General features: G+C 44.6%; 1 protein-coding gene across 1 annotated transcript in view; it reads right to left on the bottom strand.

The window, feature by feature from the left end:
- Nucleotides 1-24822, bottom strand: part of PNPLA2 (patatin like phospholipase domain containing 2) — an 81930-nt gene that overhangs the window by 22960 nt on the left and 34148 nt on the right. Inside the window, exons 2-3 of the mRNA XM_069223111.1 lie at nt 8997-9229; nt 8288-8353 (exon numbers count right to left, since the gene is read on the bottom strand). Of these exons, the coding sequence (XP_069079212.1) occupies nt 8288-8353; nt 8997-9229 (299 nt within the window). The remainder of the gene's footprint in view (nt 1-8287; nt 8354-8996; nt 9230-24822) is intronic.

Genomic DNA, 24822 nt, shown 5'->3' with positions numbered 1-24822 from the left:
GGAGTATGATCTGAAATCATGCTAACAGCGGTACCCATCAATTACCACCTTTTTATGAGGAATTAAAATGGTATTCCAAGCTCTGCTTTCAAGCTACAGCTCACATCCTTCGTGCCTCTGCACCACCCCTGGTCAGCTGCATTTACATCCCAATTATCTATCTTTAACATATCTTCTTTCGGTCCTCTTTCCCATCCTATACAGGTAGAGGACCTTGTATAGGTCAACAATGGATTTCTGGTGCAGCATTTGCATGCATCACCTCAGTGGGTTCCCTATACTTTGGTGAATGCTTTAAATGCAGCACTTGAAACTGAATGCCATGCTTCAGATAACCCTCCAGAACTGAATGCAATGCTAAAGAGCAAGAGATGAAAACTGTACTTCAAAGGAAGTGTCTGGAAGTGGCTACAATATTCCTACCTAGAATACCGCTCCAGATGAGGCTCGCCAATAATCAGCAACTGTATAAGACTTTGTTATTTTTCTCTTTTCTGCTGGTTGTACCACATAGATCTCATAAGTGCTATGTTACACTCTTAAATCACTAGTCTGTAGCTAATCGCCAACCTCCAGTATATAACAACAGCCTTGTGAGCAATTGTCATATTTAGATTGAAATGCGCCACACAGTGAAAAAAGAGATGGTGCTGAGTATTTTCATCAGGATTAGAATAATTAAAGGATTTATAAAAAGAGACGCATAAAATAGTGCCTAAAATTGGACCACAAAAACCTGCAGGTCAAGGTCTCTATACATATCTGTATCTACAACACAACATGAACCAGGGCCAGTCCATGGTACGTCCAGCAAATGTATGCTCCGCAACAAGCCTCACTTGCTTCAGCTTTGGAAAAAGTATGACCCACTCTGCACCTAGCCTGATGATGTGGGACCTCCTCCTAAAATATCTAAGGAAGTAGGAAACCTTGGAATTACCATGGACTCCAAGTTAACAATGAATGCCCAAGTGGACAAATTAGCAAGCTCAAGCTTCATCGCCATGAAAACTCTGCGACGCATCTTCTCCCACCTCGGATTTCCAGACAGACTCCAGGTTACTATCTCTCTTGTACTGTCTAAAATGGATTACGCCAATGGCCTCTACCGTGGATCATCTCTATCTACTATGAAAAGACTACAACGGATTCAGAACTCTGATGCCAGACTACTCCTACATATAAAGCCGCAAGCCCACATCTCCCCTGCTTTGAGGGCCTACATTGGTTACCGGTTGCCAGAAGACCCACCATGAGGTTGCTCTGTATCACCCACAAAGCAATACATGGAACGGGGTACTTACCAAAGGAACCTCCGCGCAAGATTGGCACCTCACCTCAAAACCCCACCATACAAGAAAAAGGCAATAGGTGGCACATCTTTCTCTGTTCAAGCGGTAAAACTATGAAATTCTTTATCCCCAAATAGAAGATCCACGGATATCTATCGTATCATCAGAAGACTTCTCCAGAGTCGGCTCTTTCCTGCATAACTACCATACTCTAACGGCAATGCACTGCATATGGCTATGTAAAAATGTATAATTTGATTATATGTATATATCTATATATGTGTATTTCTTTGCACAAATATGTATAACTATGGGTTTTTTCTTACAATATATGCATTCTCTTTAGACCTGTTAACAAATGTATATATTACATATGGTTATATATGTGTGTGTGTGTGTATGTATATATATATATATATATATATATATATATATATATATATATATATATATATATATATATATATATATAATATTTAACTAACCCTTAACATGTTCAAAGGTCATTGAATAGTTTCTATATACGTTATTTGCTTAGATGCTTATTTTTATCTATCACAATAGGTAAATATTATCTTAACTATCTACAAGCATTTCACTATTAAAATATTGAAAAAAGATTAAAATGTTATAAAAGTACACAAATTACTTAACTTCAAATACTGCAACGCTTGAAAGTTCGTGACACAACTTTAAATCTCAATGTTAGCTTCCTTACATATGTTCCTTTTCTATGTAATCAAGTATCTATATATTTATTACTTTAGTCCTATTGAACAAGAGAAAAAAGGTAAAAAACAAACACTCTGTCCAATCCATTACTCGGTCTCACCCTATACCTCTGTCAATCTATCCTCTTTTCCCACTCTTTGACTTATCACAAACCTCATTCTACTAATATGATCTCCAAAATAACCTTTCCTAAACTGTTACCTCCTCTACCCCTCCTGGCTCACCCCAAACCTCAGTTTACGACTATGAACTCCCAAACAGCCATACTAAATTCTTCCTCATGTATCTCTCCTTTGATTCCTCCCAAACCCCATTTTACTACTATAATCTCCCTAACCCCTTTCTACAGACTCTTACCGCCTCCATCTCTCATTTACTCATTCCCAAACCTCATCTTACTACTATGATCTCCCAATTAACACTTTCTGGATTCTTCCCTCTTCTGTCTCTCCATTATTCTGTTCAGTCCTACTAATAGACTTGCATGTCCTCACCTCATATTTACTCATACCTCCCCATACCAATACAATATATTTCCCTATACTAATATACCACTAATCCTTTACGGTTCCGGAGCAGAGGGCTACTCACCAAAAAGAGCTTTGTCACCTTATCAGAGGTATTAAGCACTATTTAAATACAATTACAATAATTACTTGAAGGTCTCTTCTCCCTGTGAACAGGGTGGGAAGCCAAGTCTATTTTGCAGCACAGTGTTCTTAATGGGAGGGGACAGCCCATTACCATTAAATCCCCAAGGCGGTGCAGAACAAAAGGAGAACATTTTAAAGACAGCTTCATCTTCCAGTGTCTACAAGAAACTGGAAGTGCTAGCATTCCACAAAAAAAAGCTTTAGCATGTATGCAGCAGTCTGACAACAAGTATACCAGCTTCCGTCCTTAAAACTTCTGCTGGTACTCCAGTCACGGCTCGCGACAACAAGAAGGGGCGGGGCGGCACGTGCAAGGGAGGAGGATGTAAATAAAAATCAAATAAAAACACTTACCTCCTCCCCCGAACGCCGCTCCTCTGTCCCTCGTTGCTGCTGCAGACACAGGCTCCCAGCCTGCCCTACTGCCAATCCGGACACTGTTCAAAGCAGCCTCAGGATTGGCTGGCCAGTCCCAGGCAGACTGGGAGCCTGTGCAGGCTCTCTCAAGCCCGGCAACTATGCCAGAGAGCCTACTGCGCTTGTGTGTTTGGCCAGCAGCCCAAACATACATGCGCAGTGAAGTGAAGTGCTGAGCACTCCCCTTTGCTGCTCTTTACTCCAGTGGCCCCGCCCCTTTACAAGAAAAGGATAATAAACAAAGTTTATCAATCTTTTCTTTTAAAGGTTTTGCAGCTGCTGCTGCGCTTGGGGGGCGGGGGCTGACGCTCTTCCACCCTAATGGAGGAGCCACCCCTGTGGTTCTCCAATGAGTCATGTTTATTTTCCCAAAAATGCCCAGCAGTGGCCTGATAAAAGGCATGCAGGCTACAAAAACACTCAGTAAAACAAGAAGCCTGGCTCCGTGTTCTGGAAGCAGCTGGAAGCATACCGTCAGCGTGATCTCCCCTGTCAGCACCCTTCTCTGCACCGTCTACATATTATTAACCAGGCGGTTCTGAAAATAACCCGCGCCCGGTGGCCTTTCACCTATTTTAGCTCACACGAGGCTGCCATCCAGAGAGCGTGGACGGCACGTGAGCCTCTTACCGGGTAAACTTTACAGTCTGACTGCGGCCTTTCCGTGCACTGCCCTTTCCATGCCACGCGCACAACATTCCTGCCTCGAGGCTTCTCTCGGCCCCGGTAAAAACAGCTCAAGGACTGCACTCTAGTCAGAAATGCTACCCATTGGGAGAACCAGCGAGAACTCTCCGTACAAATTAAGAAAGGTTTCTATTTGGCTGGATCTTTATAGCACCTACGCTTACAATGACAACTACGTTTGGTTAATGTAATTATTTTATCATAAAGATCATGAAACAATTCGGTGAGGCAACAGGAACAAAGAAACATTTTTGATACTCAAATGCAAGTACAGCTCATGTGCAGGCCGTGTTTTGAAGATGTGCACCAACTTGTTGCAGACTGAAATGCTGACTGCCTAGGCTTTTGCGTGAAAATTCACAATGTGCAGGAAAATAAGAAAAGGTGCCCGGTGTGTCCTAAACTGTATCTGGTTCACCGATGACCATTTCAACATAGCTTAAGAGATCGCCGATTACATTTCCAGACGTTTTCAAAAATGTTCTTCAAAAGGGCACCAAGGAAGAAATGGCAACAGTGTTTTGAAGGCAAGATGAGATAACAGACGCCTCTCAAGAGCGGAGCCGACTAGACTCGGTTGTTGGAATCAGGAGTGGGCTAGCATGCAGCAGGGGAAGAAAAGACCACAGAAAGTGTGAGTGATTCTGTTCATCTCTAATGTCACTCATCGCCATCTGAATGGGAGGTAGGGTTGGAGATTACCCGTGCCACGCCTCATTCGCCAAGCCCCACCTCCTTCCCAATCGCTAACCCCATTTTACCACTCTCATCTCTAGATACCATCTAGCTTAGTTTTAGAATGTGTTTATCCAGCATCAGGCACCAGAAAAATGGACTGGACTGGACTAGAGGTGACAGATTTCCACACTGTTCCGTTACAGTGTAAGGTTGGCAGGGCTGGCGCTGCCAGTCGCACCTCAGGAAATAGGGCGGACTGTCTGAGGCTTTTGGACTTTTTATGTTATGTGTGTTTGTAAAGCCTGACCTGAAAGGGTATCCTGGTGCTATACAGGTGTAAGAGCCTTGCCTCGAAGGTTCACGTCTTGCGGACTTGAAGAGAGGTGGAGGCTCTGAGGTGTTAGAGGAAATTCTTCCACGTTTTAGGAGCAATGTATAAGAAGACTTGTCCTCTGACTTTGTTTCTGTGCATGCGTGGGATGTCTGCAAGTAGGAGTCCAGCTGAGCGAAGGAGTCTACAATGAAAGGAGAAGCTACTGTTTAGGTTGGCTGGGCCTGGGTGAGGAGTCTGAATGGAACACACTTGCGTATTGGGAGCCTGTGGAGGTTCTGAAGTGAGATGTAATGTGCATGAAAGGTTGAGGATGAGTCTTGTTCCCGCGGTCTGGATAGTTTGTATTCTTCTGGTTAGTTCCGACATACAGGCGAGGCTGCTGGTGACGAGGGCATGGGTAACAGTTTTTATGGTGTTGCTTGAGAGCCATTTGAAGATCTTCCTCAGCGTCCCCAGGGTGTGTAAGTAGGATGCTGTGACAGTGATATCCTGTGCCAGCAATGTCCAGCTTGTAGTCAATGATTGTATAAGGATGCCAGTGAGAAAATCTAACTTTTTTTGCATAGGCCAGGACACCTGTTTAATTTGTATGCAACCCCCCTTGCTGCACTGACCGTCATTTAGGTTTTCATTGGTACTTTACGACGATGACACCCAGATTGTGGTCTCCCTTACCAACAAAAACCAAACCACTGGGGAGAGATTTGGGAGTTGTATGTCTGCAGTTAGTAACTGGATGGGCGGTTACTGCTTAAAACTGAATTTATCTAAGACAGAGGTACTCCTATTAAAGAACAATCCGTTGTTTTAGTCCCCAGACTGGTGGCCACCTGATCTGGGCTCTCTTCCTATCCCAGATAAGAAGGCAAAGAACCTGGGTGTCATCGTTGATGACAAGCTTATGTTTAAAAATCAAGTTAACGCCATCATTTCTTCCTCATTCTGGATGTTAAAAATCTTAAAAGGAAACTTTGCAGCTCATTCCTTCTGATCTCCAGAAAACTGCAGTTTCAGCATTAGTACTGGCTAGGTTAGATTTCTGCAATGGGCTGTATCAGAATTTTCAAACCGATTTGTTAAACAAACTACAAACTCTGCAGAATTTGGCAGCCAGGTTCCTATTTCGGGTCCCTAAATTCCAACCTGCAAATTTGGCCCTGAAGGCGCTGCAGTGGCATCCAGTATAATCTTCAGAGCTCTCTGTATTGCTTTCAAAGGTTTGCAAAGGAACTGGTCCAGTATATCTGCTACAATGTTTTACCTGGTATCAACCAACAAGAACTTTACGATCCAGCTTCTACAACAATGTATTGGGGCCATCCTGCAAGCCCGCTTCTGTGGGGTGTTCAGAGGCTTTGTCAGATGCACTGCCCTGCAACGGAACAGCCTGCGTTTCAAGATCAAATCGGTCACTTCCCTACTCAGCTTCAGAAAGATGCTTAAAACATTGTTTTTCATTTCCTAGCTGTCTCACGGTACAGACTTATCCCCGTCTGATCACTTTTACCCTCTTTGCTCACACAGTGCCAAGACGCCCTCGGGGGCATTCATGTGCTCTGAAAATATCATCATCATCATCATCATCATCACCTCTTCTCTGAATGTGTCCTATGGACAATCAATACAACAGAAGCTGCTTGACACTCGGAGCAAAAGTGATGCTACCCCTGAAAAGAAACTGTGGAACCGAAAATTGTATTAGGAGACTTGGCAAAACTGCTGTCCAGCCCAAGACATTAAAATCGGTCTGTCAGATCAATCCAGGGCATAGAAATCATTTTCTGATCTCTACCAACTATCAATAGTCCTCTACGCTTGGTTTCCATCAAAGCATCTCTGGAAAGTTAAGAGGTCTATCAGATTTACGAGGGCGACCCACCCCCTCTTTGCAGCCTTAAAATGTTATAAATAGGGCCACCTACCTTAAAATACGCATTTCTTGTGAAAAACGGAAACGTCCATTCCTGCAGCTGATTTTTTGGGGGTAAAGTGGTGTGGTTGATTTCTGTCAGATCAGCAAGAGGATTCACTGAACACAATTGGCTGATTCCAAGGATATCCAGGAGGAAAATAAACTGACACACACAACAGGAGACGTTTGTGCAACATGTTGCCTAATAAATACTAGTCTGAAACAAGTTTATGTTCCCAAGAAGGTGACAATAGTGAAAAAATGAGACTGTCTGATGGCACCACAGCTGTGGCATTTTTTGCTCTAACATGGTCTTTCTTACTTTCACATTACTGGCTTCTTGCACGTCAGTGGGCTCTCTCATCACCGTGTCATCGGCCTACACTTATTAAAAAAGCCTCACACATTCCTGAAACATCTACCTTAAACATTCCAAAGCCACCTGTCTCACCAAAGTCCCGATACATTCTAACAAAGTTTCACTAATTCCTATATCACTGCCCATATGCGGTTCAATGGGGTCTCATTCACCAATAATGGCATCGTCTTTTTTCTTTTTAAAAAGGCTATATTTGTCCCTATTACTATCTTCAAAGGCTTCAATGAGGGCACACTCATGCTCCACCATAGAGCCCTAGAAGCAGTCTTTTACTCATTCCCAAAATACAGCTGTGCTACATGATTCTCGTACACTCATTGGGGCCTCACTAATCCAGTTATCGGACCTGACTTGCTTCAATGGATTCTTATTGAGGCCCACGCCACTGTCCGTAGGTCAGCTGAAACCTGTATTCTTCCCCCGTGTACTGAACACTTCAGTCCTGTGCCACTTATCCCCTTCGTCACTAGCCTCACATTTCCTTGTAATCTCACTGACATTTCACCAATCACCTCCCCCACTTCTGACTCTTTCAGCCACAAATTATGCAACAAAGCGTGATAATTACTGCCACGATATATCATTACTCAATAGGAACATTACCTGGGATCTATTATGTGGAGCTCTAGGGAAATGTTTTCAAAATCTTACATGCAAATGAATTCATGACAGAATTAGGGACTTTGACTTTTATCCACTGCCTGTAATTCTCAAGTTTAAATCAACTTGGCCTTTGGACTTGGGCAACGAGCTTGCCTTGTCCACGTTGGCCTGCCTGGCATAGCTGCCCATCCTTCCTGTACGTCCAATGCAGAAGAACTTTAGCTCGTGCCAGTTGCACTAAGCCACGGAATGCATGGTGTCATCAGGTTTCCTGTCCAAACTCCATGTCCCTGGTGGAGGGATCTGGCGCCAGGCATGAATAATGGCAAGTAGCACTGTGGGGGCTGAGGGGGGGGGAGTTGGCAGCTTCCATTGCTCACATCAGGAAGTCAACCTATGCCAAGCTGACAGCATCCGTCAGCTCAGATCAGCTCATGGGGTGCACTGAGCATGCACAGCAACATTCTGGGAAAACAGTTCCATCTCAGAGGCGAAAACTCCCTGGGGCCACTTTCTTGACATGCTGCTGCCCTAGAAATAACTCACACATGACCAAACATAGCATACCACACATTGGTAGCTCAACAAACAAGCACTTACCACTCCCTGCAGAGTTGGCGGAATCAGCCCGCAGTACACGGGGATGAACGTGCTGCAGACGCAGGCCTGGAAGCAAAAAAAAAAAAAAAAAACAGCTATTTTTATCACCAAACACGAACTCCAGACTACAAAGAGCAGTTCCCTCGTGTAACAAAAAAATTAATTGCCCCTCACCAAGCCGCCATGTTCAATTCTAAAGATACAGATTCTGGGATGTGTAGACAATGCTTTGAAGCACAAGAAAGCAATTTTTATTCTAACCTAATCCCAAATGTGCCACTTCTTCAAACTCTAAAAGTGACTTCAGATCTGGTCATTGCTAGAACTTTGAACAGACCTCTCTCCTTCATGGTGACTATACAACCTCACTGTAGTATATTTAATGACCCACACCAGGGCACACGTGTCACAGAGGCTGCCCTGCAGCATTACCACATGTTTTCAGTGTCTTCCACAAACATAGTAACACTTAAAATGTGTTAAGCGTTGAAACATGACTCACTGTGATGTGATATGGAAACAGACAGTGTGATCCCCTTCCTTAACTTCCCTCACTCCACCACTCACCCCCACCAGTTCCTTAATTTAGCACTGCAATGCCCTCTGCACCCCATCCTCAATCCTACATGTTCAATCAACCACTCAACCACTGTGCCAAAAACCTTACTATAAATGCACCAGCCCCGGCTGTCGACAGCTGTCCACCCACCTGTATCAGCTCCTCCTTGGTATTGAATTCTGAGAGCAGCACGTTCTCACCATCAGACACGCGGGTCAGTGAGATACCCAAGCGCCCTGTGGCCTGTATGTGGCAGTCATCGGGCAGAGTCTTGTACATGCATTTGCGGATGATCTTGACTAGGTTGAAGGAGGGATGCAGGGGGCCGAGGAACCGCTTGCGGGCTTCCTTGGAAACATCTATGATGTTGGCACCAGCTTCGCCTGTAACAAAAAGAAAATGACACTTGTGTTAGGGGATTGAGTTTGTCCTGCCAAATGCCATGGGGATTTAAAAAAAAAAAAAAAATGCAGATCCCTTCACACCACTGAGCTGAAATTATCATCATTTGTAAATCACTGAATCTGCTGTAATATTATTCTTCCAATCACATAAAGTGCCTTGTCCAGTGGTTCCAACCCTTTTGGCCTCTGTGGACCCCCACTTTATCATTACTGGAACCTGGGGACCCCCAAAGAATTATTATTGGAATCCGGGGACCCACCCAGAGAGTCATTATTGAAAGCTGGGGACCTAATCTGTTAATATTATTTAATTTCCTAAGCAGTCTCTGAACCCCTGAGGAGGCTTCACGGGACCCCCAGGGGTCCCAAGACCACAGGTTGGGAACCACTGGCCTAGTCCAATGAAACCCTAACCTATGTGCTCCTTCTATAATCTATGCAGATAGTAGACCAGAAGGTTGTGCAGATTGCACCCCACATCTGGGTTGGTGGCTCAAAGCTGGCCCAGCTAAAGAGTGTGTAAATGTCATTAATATTTTCTGTGGCGGCAGCTTAGAGAACTCCATCAAGTTGGTGCTGTGAAGCGCTCCCCATTAAAATGCTTTACAATTTAACTCTTGCTGGGAGACTCAGAAGTAGGAAAGCTAGGGATGGGCATGGTGACTAACGTTTGTCAACCTAGAGCCAGGAGGAAGATTACAGTTCAGTGCCTGGCTTTGGGATACACTGGCTATTTTGAATTCCAGCATCTTGATCTAATAATATTATAAGGGTTGTACTAGTGACCACATCAAACAGTATTAAATTACTGGCCACTATATGCAAGATAACGGAAGTGATCACCTCAGTGCATCAGGCACAGTTGTCAGCAGAAATGAAAAACAATCACTGGTAATGCCAATAAGTCTAGCTGTAAAGAAGTATTGTACGGTAATGTGAAGCATTACAATTTAATAGCTTGGGAAAGGATATGTATTTCTGTGGTAGCAAAAATCTGTAGGATAATATTGGTGTAGATTAAAAGGTCAGGTGACAACTGCACTTTCAAGCCAGACCTAAACATCAATGTAAGTCAATGAGTGCCCTCCTCCCACGTGTGCTGCTGCTAGAGAAAACATAATAAATTATCCATTTAATAGCATTACAATGCCATGTGTATGCCCCTGAAAGTTCAAGCTCAGTCACCTGAATAAAAACGCTCACAGCTGTGTGGTGGGTAAGCACTTTTTTTTATGGAAGCACACAGCTTCAGCCCAATCAAAACATGTACTCCTGGCTCCTAACATGTTGGCAGTACCAAAGTCCCTCTCTAGTGATGCTCACATAACTGTCTGGCAACAGCTGTGCTGTTAAGCCAGAGCATAAAATGACAATAATGGGAGTAATCAGTCTCAACCCAACGCTGTATGATTTATCACTCAAATATCTGCTATAAATGCATTTAAAAAATGCAGCCATTTTTCCCAATAATCAGCTTATGATTTCTGAACATACACATTTTTGTCTTGTATATAAATTTTTTCATTTTGGTATACATACATTAATTCAACCAATTACGAGTTTCTGATTTACTGGGGTAGGCTGTACACAGAAGAACTACCTACAGACATCTGGAGAGTTACTGGTAGATCACAAGCTACTCAGTGGAGAAGCCTAGAGGAACGTATGAGGCCAGTGTCATTTGAGAGTGTCTATGGAGAAAGCTAGGATATATATACGCCTTCTAGCGGTCGATGTATTAGGGCAGAGAGCAGGGGTGTGTTCTACTTCAAACAGCCTATTATCACACATTGTGTCATAGTTGCTTCTTGCTGTAACCCTGAGAAAGTAATAAAACATGTACGGGCATATCCCACGTACAGCTCTAGTTGCTCTCGGAGGCCCAAAGCACAGTCCAGTCTTTAACATGTGGAGGTGCAAAACTAGTCCATGGACAACCTCAAATTTAGCCACCGTCTCCACTCTCAGCACAGTACATACACAGCTCCCTGCTTCTATATTCGTAGTTTATGTTGAGACAGGATTTCCTTAATGACCCAAGTGTAAAGTGAGATCAGTAATAGACCCTACCATTTGAGGTCCTGTTTATTTCTACAGAGAGTCCTTTGCGAACGAAAATATTTAAAATTAGGATATAAGGTTCTTTATATACATTTTACTCGAGTTGGCCAATAAGACCACAGCCACGTGAGGATGCAGAGGTATAAGGACTTGCTGCTTTAAGTTTTGATTTAGATCCTGCCCACATCTGCAGCGGTCACAACTCGCCTGCATCAATTTGCTCCACATTCCATGTTAAGGGGGTTGCTCTTAGCAGTCCAGTTCCCATGAAAGGGATGTTTAATTCATTCACCAGAACATATTACGACGGGAAGAAATTACTCCTTTATTCGAAATCTCTGCAGCGGAGAACGCTACTGAATGGTCGTGGAATGTGAACTGCCCACTCATCCTCCTACGTATGATCTGCATTGGTGGGCGGTATTTGGAGCGCCGGCCAGCCCCTCATCTGTGCTTGTCCAATGATATTTGAGGAGAATCCTGCACCCCTGAAAATGTGGCATCTCATGGCCCTTCTACTGCCTCCACTTTGAGAGCTGTGGAATATCCAGGCCCATTCACAACCTGCGCTCAGATCCATCCCATCAAAACTGTCACTATCTGCACTCCAAACAACGTGGTACATGTGAACACCCACAGGGAGATACATGCACAGTCTGGGCTGAGGCCCATCCAAACACATGGGCTATCTGCACTCACCTGACGGTGCAGACTAAAACTTCCCCACTTATGCCTGCAAAGTAAGAGCTGAGGCCCAATCTAACACATTGATTACCAGTACTTCGAACCATGAGGCACATGCGAACTCGCCCGGAGAGAGAACTTCACTGTCAGAGCTGAAGCCCATCCAAACACATGAACTGCCTGCACTCACCTGATCTAGTACATGTGGACTTCTTCACAGAGATACCTGCAGAGTAAGACCTGAGGCCCAGCCAAATGCATGAACTACGTGCGCTCACCTGATGGAGCAGATGAGGACTTCCCCACAGAGATACCTACAGTCAGAGCTCAGGCCCATCCTAACACACTAAATATCTGCACTCCTAACAACGGAGTGCATTCAAACTTGCCTGTAGACATATCTGCACTGTCGTCGCGTGGACGTGCTTACTAAAATTACAAGTGGCAGTGTTCACTGCGTGTGAAGAAAATATTCCACATCCAAATGCAGGAATGAGATTCCCAGGGCAGCTGCAACAAGCGTTTTTGGATGAGCTCCAAGTCTGTGTAAAGGGCAACGCCGCCTTGTACTTCTTTCCTTAACCCTATACTGCGCACAGTGCAGCTCTGATATTGGTGCATAAAATAAGCATAAACCTCCGCCCCTGCCCCCTTTCCCCCCCCCCCCTATCACCCAAAAATACAGCATACACCGCGTGCGAAGAAAACCTGCACTTTTTTACAGGCTGGGCTCATACTGAGATGCAGCCTAAGACGTCTGCCGTTCATGAACGAGATAGGAGGATATCCAGAGATATACGCTATCCGTCAGCATATCAGTCGGGTTCCTCCTTCCCAGCAACTTCAGTCTTTCAAGGAGCCAAACTTCTCCATAGTTTACCCAAGAACAATCCAAAATCACCCTCCGACAGGTACTTCACTTCTATAAATCAACCTCCCAAACATCACACTTCAAGCTGCTTGGCAGGTCAACAGGTCAAGATGCCCTCTGAGCTATGGCAGTGCTAAAATTATGACTTGGATCTGTGCACAAAAGCGTGTGAAGAGATACAGGAGGTCTTAGACTGCTGGGCATATAAAGCATTTATTTTGGATGAGCTCCAAGCCTGTACAGAGGGCAAGAGCCTGCTCCTGGGACATTCCCAGTTCAATTCACAACAACGCATTGTGGGGCTAGGATTCTAAAGAGAAATCACTCTTTAGCCAAGAGAGTGAAATTGGTGATGACGCTCCAGTGTGGTTACTGCTCAGACAGGAGAATTCCTCTATGGGATTTGCTTTCCGTAAACACAATGCAGGCCTATGACTTGGCATGATCATTTTTATCATGATAATGCCATTCTATTTTTAGGTCAAGAGCGAAAGTACTTTGACCTGTTGAAAGATTTGTTGGCTTTTAACAATGCCCATGTCACACCCATCACTTTCACTCGTTTGCAGACTTGCCTTTGAAAAATCACTTGATGTCATTGGTAACTACTTTACATTTGTCACGCCTTGAGACTGTTTTTGTCATGCCTTGCAGACTGCCCGTTACATGGATTATTGCACCATTGCCGATATATTTCAGTGTGGGCGAACTATTTCTTTTGGCTCTCTCCTTCATGCTGCATGGCAGCCATGGCGCTCACAGTTCGAACAGGCACCACAGCAAGAACTTGATCGGCAGTACTGGAGTGCTGGTCACATTGTTCACAGTTACCTAATCAGAGTCATTTCTTGTGGCTCTCCCCTTAAAACACTTGAAATTGGTGAATGCTCTACGTACAACATGAACCCTCAAAATGAAAGTGTCTCTCCCGGCACAGCCAGGGAGACAATAATACAATATTCACAGCACTCGGGAAAACCCAATCCATAATGCTTTGCAGGGCATTTCTTTTATAAAACATGTTTTGCTCATAACTCAGCCTATGGTAGTCCTAGGACAATGGGACCGCCACCAAAAGGTTCAATGCAATGTGCTCTTTGGGTCCAGACACTAGGTTAATGGGGATCCCAAAATAATAACCCCTCCCACCATTCAGTGTCTGTTTCAGCTCTCTCATGGCTGGAACTTTTGTTTTACAACTGGGCACTGCTTGTGTATTAGGGGCCTTGTTTGTAATATCAGAGTTACAGGCCTGCTAACCCTGAATATATGTAATGCACTATGCCCTCTAGGGGCTAAATATATGGTTACACTGTATTATTTTTTTCCATTTTCTTTCTGTGTGGTTATTCCCTCTAGGGGTTAACTATGTACTTACAGGGCCATGTTTCTTACGAATGCTATTGTCATTGTGGTGTCCTCTAGGGGCTTTTCTAAGCATTACGGTCATAACAACATATTACATTTGTGGCACAGAAACCTGTCCCCTACTGCTTTGCAGGGCATTACTTTTACAAAACACTTTTGCTCAAAACTCAGTTTGTAGTGGTACTGGGGCAATGGGACCAATGTCAAAAACACTGACCACAATGCACTCTGTCCACATCAACTCTGGGTCCCCACACTATGATAGTGGGGGCTCCAAAATAATACCCCCTAACGCCCTTCATTATCTTTCTAAGCTTCCTTATGGCTGGAATTTTAGCTTTACAGCTGAGAAAAGTTTTGTTTTAAAGGCCTTGTTTGTAACATCATTGCAATAGGCCTGCTAGCCTTAAAAATGTGTAATGCACTATGCCCTTTAGGGGCTAAATATATGGTTACACTTCATTACTTTCGTCTATTCTTTTTTCATGTGGTTATGTTCTAAAAATGCCCTCTATGGGCTAAGTACATGTTTACACTGCATTAATTTCTCCTGTTTTCTCATGGGTTATCCCCCATAGGGGCTAGCAATATGGTTACATGACCAAGTTTCTTACAAATGACATTTTTGTTATGGTGCCGTCTAGGGGCCATTTTGAGCATTACAATCTAATGCCAAAAGTTTATTTCTGATAAAGGTGTATATGATAATTGTATATGTTTTAATAATCTCTCCTTATTACAATTATGACCATAATTCAGGCCACATTAACATCCTCATTCCACTATGACTGAACACTCTTGATATGTTTGGGTGACCCTTCTAGTTTATTTCTCCTCTGTGGCTGTCTTGTGTCTTTTTGGGGGGAATTGTGTTAGCCAGCCAGGAACTTTGATGATGGGGTGGTGAAAGTGCCATTTTATTGGAATTAGCATGGCAGATTTAAATTAAGATGCTAAATGGCAACCTTTTCATTTCTTGCTGCAGAAAGAGGAAGAAGGTAAATAGGAAGTGTAGGAAAGTACCATCTTGCCTGGCATGTTACCCCCATTTTTCACTGTATATATGTTGTTTTAGTTGTATGTGTCACTGGGACCCTGGTAACCCAAGGCCCCAGTGCTCATAAGTGTGCCTGAATGTGTTACCTGTGTAGTGACTAACTGTCTCACTGAGGCTCTGCTAATCAGAACCTCAGTGGTTATGCTCTCTCATTTCTTTCCAAATTGTCACTAACAGGCTAGTGACCATTTTACCAATTTACATTGGCTTACTGGAACACCCTTATAATTCCCTAGTATATGGTACTGAGGTACCCAGGGTATTGGGGTTCCAGGAGATCCCTATGGGCTGCAGCATCTCTTTTGCCACCCATAGGGAGCTCTGACAATTCTTACACAGGCCTGCCACTGCAGCCTGAGTGAAATAACGTCCACGTTATTTCACAGCCATTTTACACTGCACTTAAGTAACTTATAAGTCACCTATATGTCTAACCTTTACCTGGTAAAGGTTAGGTGCAAAGTTACTTAGTGTGAGGGCACCCTGGCACTAGCCAAGGTGCCTCCACATTGTTCAGAGCCAATTCCCTGAACTTTGTGAGTGCGGGGACACCATTACACGCGTGCACTACATATAGGTCACTACCTATATGTAGCTTCACAATGGTAACTCCGAATATGGCCATGTAACATGTCTATGATCATGGAATTGCCCCCTCTATGCCATCCTGGCATAGTTGGCACAATCCCATGATCCCAGTGGTCTGTAGCACAGACCCTGGTACTGCCAAACTACCCTTCCTGGGGTTTCACTGCAGCTGCTGCTGCTGCCAACCCCTCAGACAGGCATCTGCCCTCCTGGGGTCCAGCCAGGCCTGGCCCAGGATGGCAGAACAAAGAACTTCCTCTGAGAGAGGGTGTGACACCCTCTCCCTTTGGAAAATGGTGTGAAGGCAGGGGAGGAGTAGCCTCCCCCAGCCTCTGGAAATGCTTTCTTGGGCACAGATGTGCCCAATTCTGCATAAGCCAGTCTACACCGGTTCAGGGGACCCCTTAGCCCTGCTCTGGCGCGAAACTGGACAAAGGAAAGGGGAGTGACCACTCCCCTGACCTGCACCTCCCCTGGGAGGTGTCCAGAGCTCCTCCAGTGTGCTCCAGACCTCTGCCATCTTGGAAACAGAGGTGCTGCTGGCACACTGGACTGCTCTGAGTGGCCAGTGCCACCAGGTGACGTCAGAGACTCCTTGTGATAGGCTCCTTCAGGTGCTGCTAGCCTATCCTCTCTCCTAGGTAGCCAAACCCTCTTTTCTGGCTATTTAGGGTCTCTGTCTCTGGGGGAAACTTTAGATAACGAATGCAAGAGCTCATCCGAGTTCCTCTGCATCTCTCTCTTCACCTTCTGATAAGGAATCGACTGCTGACCGCGCTGGAAGCCTGCAAAACTGCAACAAAGTAGCTAAGACGACTACTGCAACTCTGTAACGCTGATCCTACAGCCTTCTCGACTGTTTTCCTGTTTGTGCATGCTGTGGGGGTAGTCTGCCTCCTCTCTGCACCAGAAGCTCAGAAGAAATCTCCCGTGGGTCGACGGAATCTTCCCCCTGCAACCGCAGGCACCAAAAAGCTGCATTACCGGTCCCTTGGGTCTCCTCTCAGCACGACGAGCGAGGTCCCTCGAACCCAGCGACTCTGTCCAAGTGACCCCCACAGTCCAGTGACTCTTCAGTCCAAGTTTGGTGGAGGTAAGTCCTTGCCTCACCTTGCTGGGCTGCATTGCTGGGAACCGCGACTTTTGCAGCTACTCCGGCCCCTGTGCACTTCCGGCGGAAATCCTTCGTGCACAGCCAAGCCTGGGTCCACGGCACTCTAACCTGCATTGCACGACTTTCTAAGTTGGTCTCCGGCGACGTGGGACTCCTTTGTGCGACTTCGGGTGAGCACCGTTTCACGCATCCTCGTAGTGCCTGTTTCTGGCACTTCTCCGGGTGCTACCTGCTGGTGAGAGGGCTCCTTGTCTTGCTCGATGTCCCCTCTCTCTCCTGGTCCAATTTGCGACCTCCTAGTCCCTCCAGGGCCACAGCAGCGTCCAAAAACGCTAACCGCACGATTTGCAGCTAGCAAGGCTTGTTGGCGTTCTTTCGGCGGGAAAACACTTCTGCACGACTCTCCACGGCGAGAGGGATCCGTCCACCAAAGGGGAAGTCTCTAGCCCTTTTCGTTCCTGCAGAAACCTCAGCTTCTTCTGTCCAGTCGAAGCTTCCTTGCATCCACAGCTGGCATTTCCTGGGCACATGCCCATCTCCGACTTGCTTGTGACTTTTGGACTTGGTCCCCTTGTTCCACAGGTACCCTAGATTGGAAATCCACAGTTGTTGCATTGTTGGTTTGTGTCTTCCCTGCATTATTCCTCTAACACGACTTCTTTGTCCTTAGGGGAACTTTAGTGCACTTTGCACTCACTTTTCAGGGTCTTGGGAGGGTTATTTTTCTAACTCTCACTATTTTCTAATAGTCCCAGCGACCCTCTACAAGGTCACATAGGTTTGGGGTCCATTCGTGGTTCGCATTCCACTTTTGGAGTATATGGTTTGTGTTGCCCCTATCCCTATGTTTCCCCATTGCATCCTATTGTAACTATACATTGTTTGCACTGTTTTCTAAGACTATACTGCATATTTTTGGTATTGTGTGTATATATATCTTGTGTATATTTCCTATCCTCTCACTGAGGGTAAACTCTAAGATACTTTGGCATATTGTCATAAAAATAAAGAACCTTTATTTTTGGTATAACTGTGTATTGTGTTTTCTTATGATATTGTGCATATGACACTAGGTGGTACTGTAGTAGCTTCACACATCTCCTAGTTCAGCCTAAGCTGCTCTGCTAAGCTACCATTATCTATCAGCCTAAGCTGCTAGACACCCTATACACTAATAAGGGGTAACTGGGCCTGGTGCAAGGTGCAAGTACCCCTTGGTACTCACTACAAGCCAGTCCAGCCTCCTACAGGAAGTACTTCAGTTATATGTAGGGCCACTGGAATTATATGGCAGGAAAAAAAATACATTATGAGGCAGGGTTGACCAATTTATGTGGCAAGAAAGGTTCAGTTATGAATTTACAATGCCGATAGCTCTAACTCAAGCAAATTCCAGACCTATTGCATTGTAAATGCTTGTTAGTTCATGCTACCGTAGCCCTCATTTTCAGCAATATGACAAGGGCAACATTAATGGCAAAATCTCAAACAGATATATTCTAGTCCCAGTGCAGGGCAAATCCTACATCAGCTCTCTAGTAGCATTCTTTAGTTGATTCTTCTACCACTCCTGCAACAACAATGCAAGTGTCACTCAAAGTATCCTTAAAATAAACCCCACAGAGTGCACACTTAAGCATCTTTCTGCTGACAACAGAGTGAAGGATGCGTCAAAAGAACCTCAAACTAAAAACCTAGCAAAACAGAAATACGAATTGACTTAAAGCAGTATTGATCAGGTGACGCTCTGGGGCCTTATCGAATACCTAGTTTATTACTAAAAGCCTATCTAGACTATGAGGCTACTTGGACAACATTGTTGTACAAATAGTTGAAATAATTATCTTCCATCACAGAACGCTGGCATGGTTCAATCTTATGTCCCCTCTTCAAAAAAAAGGCAATCACTGGGATTCAACATGTTATGGGCTATTAACACTACTGGATGTAGAAGGCAAAGCATAGACAAGAATCCTTCTTGAAGAACTGGAAGCACGGGTTGAGGAAAACTGAATCATTCAATTTTTCCAAACTGGATTTAGAAAAGCAGACAACATTGTGACTGTAACAGACTTGGTACAGCAGGCAAATCACACAAAATGGTGGTCCTCTTTTGCTTGCTTTATTGATTAAACTGTAGCGTTCAACAAAGTAGACAAACATTTTATGGAAACTGCTATTAGCATGAGCGTGGAATTCCTGTAGCCCGATGCCCAGGACATGTTGTTTGGGGTCAAGGACAACAAGTTTTCATGTTTATTTGGTCCTTTTGACAAGTAGGCCCAACCCCTACAGCACAAACCATTGGCTGCCAGTTTACAGTACCACATAATGGATCAATGAATGGCACTGTTTGCAGTTAAGGTAAAAGTTGAGCCCATATGATAATGCTGTTTGAACTTTTCTGGCTCATTAATGCAAGGCCTTTATTATAAGGGTGAGCACTCTAAGAAAACGCTATAAGCTCAGACTTCACTACTGGCAGTGGTTCTAGTATAAAAATGTGTACACACATTTGCAAAGTTTAACAATATAAGGCTACGTATAATGCCCCCAGCATGCTCTCTGCTTTCATGCAAATATTTGCAGAAGTTTCAAATCAGAGTTAGTGATCTATGCTTTCAAAATAGAAAATTCAATGTGAAATGGGAACAAGGAAAATATCAAACGAGGAGCAAACAGGAACAAAGCCACTGGTTATACAATCCTTATCAAGACATAAAACACACAATACCACTCAAAATGTCTGACATAGAAACTAGTATAAGAACACTGGAATGTTGGGAGCTCCATAGGAGACAATGAAGTGCTCTGGGCTTTCACAGGCTGGTAAAAGCCCGGAGTGTCAAAAATCCAATGTACTTTGTTCACAGCAACAGTGTGACCAAAGGCCTCACGGAGTCCGAGGGGAGTTTGTTTTATTTATTAGAACATTCTGCACTCTAGTGACAGATAGCCTTATAGCCCTACATAGCTGGGTTATACTGGCAATTAAAGTCCCGCTCCCTTGTTCAAGGCCCTCACCTTTGGATAAGGTCTTTAACACTGGAACAGGCCTTTAATGGCTGGTATACATAGCCTGCTATGGGGGGCTTTAAGACTATAGTAACATATGCCCAGAATGACATTGCAAGGGTGATAAAAGCAAAATAAGACGATTATATAGTCATAGAGTAGGAGGAGTATTAGGACCACTTAAGTAAAACCATTGGTGGCTGAGCAAAGGTCTAGTTCGACTCGACATTCAGTGCATTAAAGTGAAAGGCAGTCACCCTTCCCCATCCGGGCATCCCCCATCTATAGCAGCATCCTCCACAGGCGGGTTAGACTCCCTGTTGTGAAGAAAGGAGGTGAAAGGCTCCCATATATCCTTGGGGCGGGATTGCAACAGCAGTAGTTCCCAAAAGTTCATTGTTCCTGGCAATATGCCACATCACACAGCTATGCCTTAGTGGAGGGAGCGCGTTTCCTACCCCAGTGTATGGCCACCCTGCGCTTAGCCATCCGGAGTAACATGGCAGTAAAGCAACAGCAAGTGCTGGGTGTGTCTTTTACATATCCCAACAGGCCTACCAAAAGGGTGGGAGGGTACAGTGTTCGCATGGATTGCTGTGAAGACAGCCTTCCAAAAAGATGCCACCCTTGTGAATTGCCAGACACGGTGGATAAAGGGAGCAGTGGTGAAGTTGCAGCACAAACAGCAGGGGTCCGGGACCAATCCCATTTTGAAGAGCTGGGTGGGGGTGCGATAAAGGTGGCGTAAGAATTTGAAGTGGTTGAAATGAAGTCTATAGTTAGGGAAGAATTACTAATTGTCCACAGCAGAAGGACCACTGTGCATCCAAAAGGACCGGAGCGATGTCCTCCTCCCATGTCACCCACGCCCTCTGGGATGTAACTGATGAGAAACATTCTGTAGTATTGCAAAGGGGAGTTGTTTGTTTGGGTGGTGATGGGGAAGTGAGATGTTCCAGTGCTGGGAGGGGCGGTGGCAGGGATGAAACCGGGTCATGTAAAGCGCAGCAGATAGCATGTAGTTGATAAAATAGTAGTGTGTCTAAAAAAAGTAGGGGGTGAAGACACCATAGCCTCGAGCAGTGGGAAGGAATAGTCATCAAGATAAAAGTCCGAGAACAGTCTGATGTTGTGCTTGCGTGCAATGGTGCACTTGTCAAAGAGCGGTGGTATCACAGGATTATTGAAGTGGAATGGAGGGACCATATGGAAATGATAATCCTGCTCTCTTCCTGAAACCCTCCCATGCCCAGCACACACATTCAATTGTATTAATTTCTGTCCTAGAAGCTTTGTACGGTAAGTGTAGGCTGTTGATAGAGGTCATGGAGCTGTGTGGTCTGTCTCAAACTCTGTATAAGGCTAGAATGGAGTCAGATAAAGCCAGTAAATGGAGAAACTGAGTTTGAGCACAAAGGGCGTGTAGCGTCATGTGCGGCGCTCCTAGTCCACTCTGCGCAAGTGGTAAGGTTAGGAGTTCCCATGAAGTCCACAGTTGTTCACCCGCCCACACTAAAGCCACCATGTTAGATTTCAAACACTTGAATTGAGACGTGAGTGGGACGGGGATATTAAAATAGAGGAAGAGGAACTTAGGGAGAATAATCATCTTTGCATCGCCAAACAGCCAGCATGGGAACAAGGTAAACATATATAACTTTGACGATGTTCATGCGTGGTCATTTTCATGTCTGTTCCTGCAGCCTTGGCCAGGACTGGGATCCCACGCGTAGAAGCATGTGATCTATTCTGTAACACTGCAAGAGCTTGGCACGCAAAGAGTTAAGGGAGCATAGGAAATGGGGAAGCAGCTCAAGGGCTTTTTTGCATCACTTTGTTACTGAGCATAAAAAGGAAATGGCGCTGCGCCCTGGGTTCCGCTTCTTGCTATTCACGCATGAACGAAGATAGGCCTAGAAGAAATTAAGGGGAAAAAAAATGTAGCGGTGCAGTTGTTTACAAACACTAAGGGAAGGGCAGTTCAAGCGACTGCATAAATGGAGCATCAGCACTGAAGAAATAGAAGGTGTCTATAAAAGGGCAGTCTCGTGTTCGTGAGACTGCACACAAGAGCAGCAGTTCTGGGGACCTGATGTTAACAAAAATAATAAATATATAACATTTCTGGAAATATTTTAGCATACAGGATTAGGATCAGGCACCTGGACCCCCACGGCAGGTCTCCTTCATGTGGCAGAATGTAAAGTCTAGAAAGAGATATTCAGCCTGACTATAAGTTATACAGCTGCACCGCTGGAGCAGACCCTGGTGCAGTGCCAGTCCAGGAGTGTAAGTCACTACGGAGATACCCTGCAGAAAGGTCTTAGCCTCAAGGCACATGGTAGAGAGCATGGAAGGAATATTCCAGGAAGGGAAACAAATGGCATTCTGCTAATAGACAGCTGGAGAGTTGGGTACGATTGACGGGAGAGTGTTGCAGGTGTCTGGGGGTACATCCATACTTATAGTAAAAACCACCATGAACTAGTTAAAAAAATCTGTAAAGGTCAAAAGCAAAATACATTGTAGACAAATTTATCAGGAAACGGTCCCCAGTAGGGAATAATTAAACCTCTGTAAAGAAGGTTGACATGTTTCAGCAATGCCCCAAATAAGGTGCTATGGGACTTCTTCAGGATCCACTCTCTCTATTTTAATTGTGTGTTTTTTTCTATTTTCATTACATCACATAACTTGGTTCAGAACAACATAAGGAGGGGAAGCTGAGAAGGCTGCTTCCCTTCTGACACCAAGAGTGGGGGCATCACCACTGACCAATCAGGGTCCAAACATTACTGAAAACCATAGTACAACGTATGGAGACACAGGTCCTGAACGCATGCCTCTTTTGTACTCAAATAAAAAATACCTACTTAGGTGATTTATATAGGGAGGGTGGGTCCTGGAGAAAGCCCAGGGCACCTGATCTAGGCAACTGGATAGGGCTGAAACCTGCTGACGTATCTAAGAAGAGTTGAATTATTCCATTAACACGTCTTTAATTCTACCCACTGGGGACCTTACTGATCATGCCACTTCTGAGCGAGTGATGACTTTAATCCTTAAAAATATGATGTTCATTCAGTAGGTTCATAGGAGGTCAAACCAGTGTTAATCATCCAGACACCACAGTCTGTGATTCACATGTTCCTGAGGAGGATCTGCCGGGATCTCTGCCCTGTAACCACCAGGCACAGATATTTAATGGCAACCATGATTCCTTATGTCCAACCATTGTTAAGAAATATTGGAAATCGCAGTGAAATACTGCGAGTTTGAAGGGGAAACTATGCAAGTTACATAGACGTAGGATATCAGCTAACCTCCCAAACTACCAGTAGGCCAATTATCAGGATCTTTTTGAGACTTTGCTCCCATAATGAAACTCCTTTACGAACATACTTTCTCCCCACAACCCCTCTCAGACCTCTTCTCTGAAGATAAAATATAGAAGACTTTTTTCCAAAAGAGATTCGCTGCTCTTTGTACCACGGATTCCAGTTCTTTCACATCACGTACTCCCCCCATCATGTTTTAGGTCTTCTTTTGGAACTTAATTTTTATCCATATTGTTCTTGCATAAAATGTCTGATAGCACTGAAACTGCTAACATGAAATCCAATGTGCTACATACTCTTGGGGGCGGAGGAGGGTCAGGAAAACCAGTATAATTGACATAGCAAATACAACTTCTCGTTTATTTCACAAGTCGTCTATGTATGTGATGTTGTGTAAAAATGGTAACTATTGTGGCATTATTATGTACTGCAGACTTGGCCTTCACATTTCCGAAGTCGACTGAAGTGTGTAACGGTATTTACAGAGATACGATACCGCAAGAGTTTGGCAAACAGTCAATAACTGAAGTAATTGTTTTAAGGAAGAAACCAGCGGGCAGACTGCCATCCTCCCGGTGCACCTTCGATGGATCCTCCACGCGCCTCTCTCGCGTGCACTTGCACTTCTGCCCTCGCCTGTGCAAGCACTGATTGCCTTGCTGTTTTCTTCAGCTGTGGGCGCACGAGCGCAGAGATATCGGACACGCTGTACAAACAATTCCTGGAACCCAAGTTTCTTGAGAAGCCTGGCGCCATGCCAGGGCGCAGTGTGCCCTGAATACGTAATATTCCTGTAAGGGGCCTCTGGGCAGCTGCACTCCAACTGTACTGGGGCCAGAATACGTCCATTTAAAGAGGAGGGGGCACGCTGCAAGGCCTTTGTGTTTTTCTCTTTCTTGCTCAAGGTCTGATGAAGTGCAGGTCCCCAAGTGTCCAAGATCCTGGTGCCCACCACCTTACCCCTTTTCCCAAAACCACTGGCTCAAATTAAGTACTGCTCAGGCCCAACATCGAAAACGAACAAATAGATGGAACATATAAAACAATGAACAATTATGATGTTACCAATGCAACTTGTTCTTTGCGGTTTTCCAAGGATTGGGTGTGTTTTGGAATTTTGCAAAAGGATATGCTATATTTTCATTCCATACGCCATGCTATCAAGCATTGCATTCGCTTGTATTTGTTTATATTGAATAGCAGACCGGGGTCACAGGCAATACCAGGTTGCATGCAGCTGGTCATAAGGAATTCCTGTTACCATCAGACCCCAAGGCAGACACAATCAAACACATTGGCCTTTTCAGAAAATGCCTGCATATCAAGCATTTTGTGAAGGCTATCAGTCTGACAGGGCCACTAATAATAACATCAAATGCTAGCTTATTGCGGTAAGAAAGCTAAACTCCATTTCTAAATCATAAAAAGTAATTTCCTTTTAGGCTCGGCCAATCACAAATCTGACAATTTTGGATA

This window comes from Pleurodeles waltl, chromosome 3_1 (genome assembly GCF_031143425.1).
Source record: "Pleurodeles waltl isolate 20211129_DDA chromosome 3_1, aPleWal1.hap1.20221129, whole genome shotgun sequence".
In the NCBI taxonomy this organism is placed as follows: Eukaryota; Metazoa; Chordata; class Amphibia; order Caudata; family Salamandridae; genus Pleurodeles; species Pleurodeles waltl.
The sequence above is the reverse complement of the archived record's forward strand: the minus strand, read 5'-3'. Positions and strand labels throughout refer to the sequence as shown.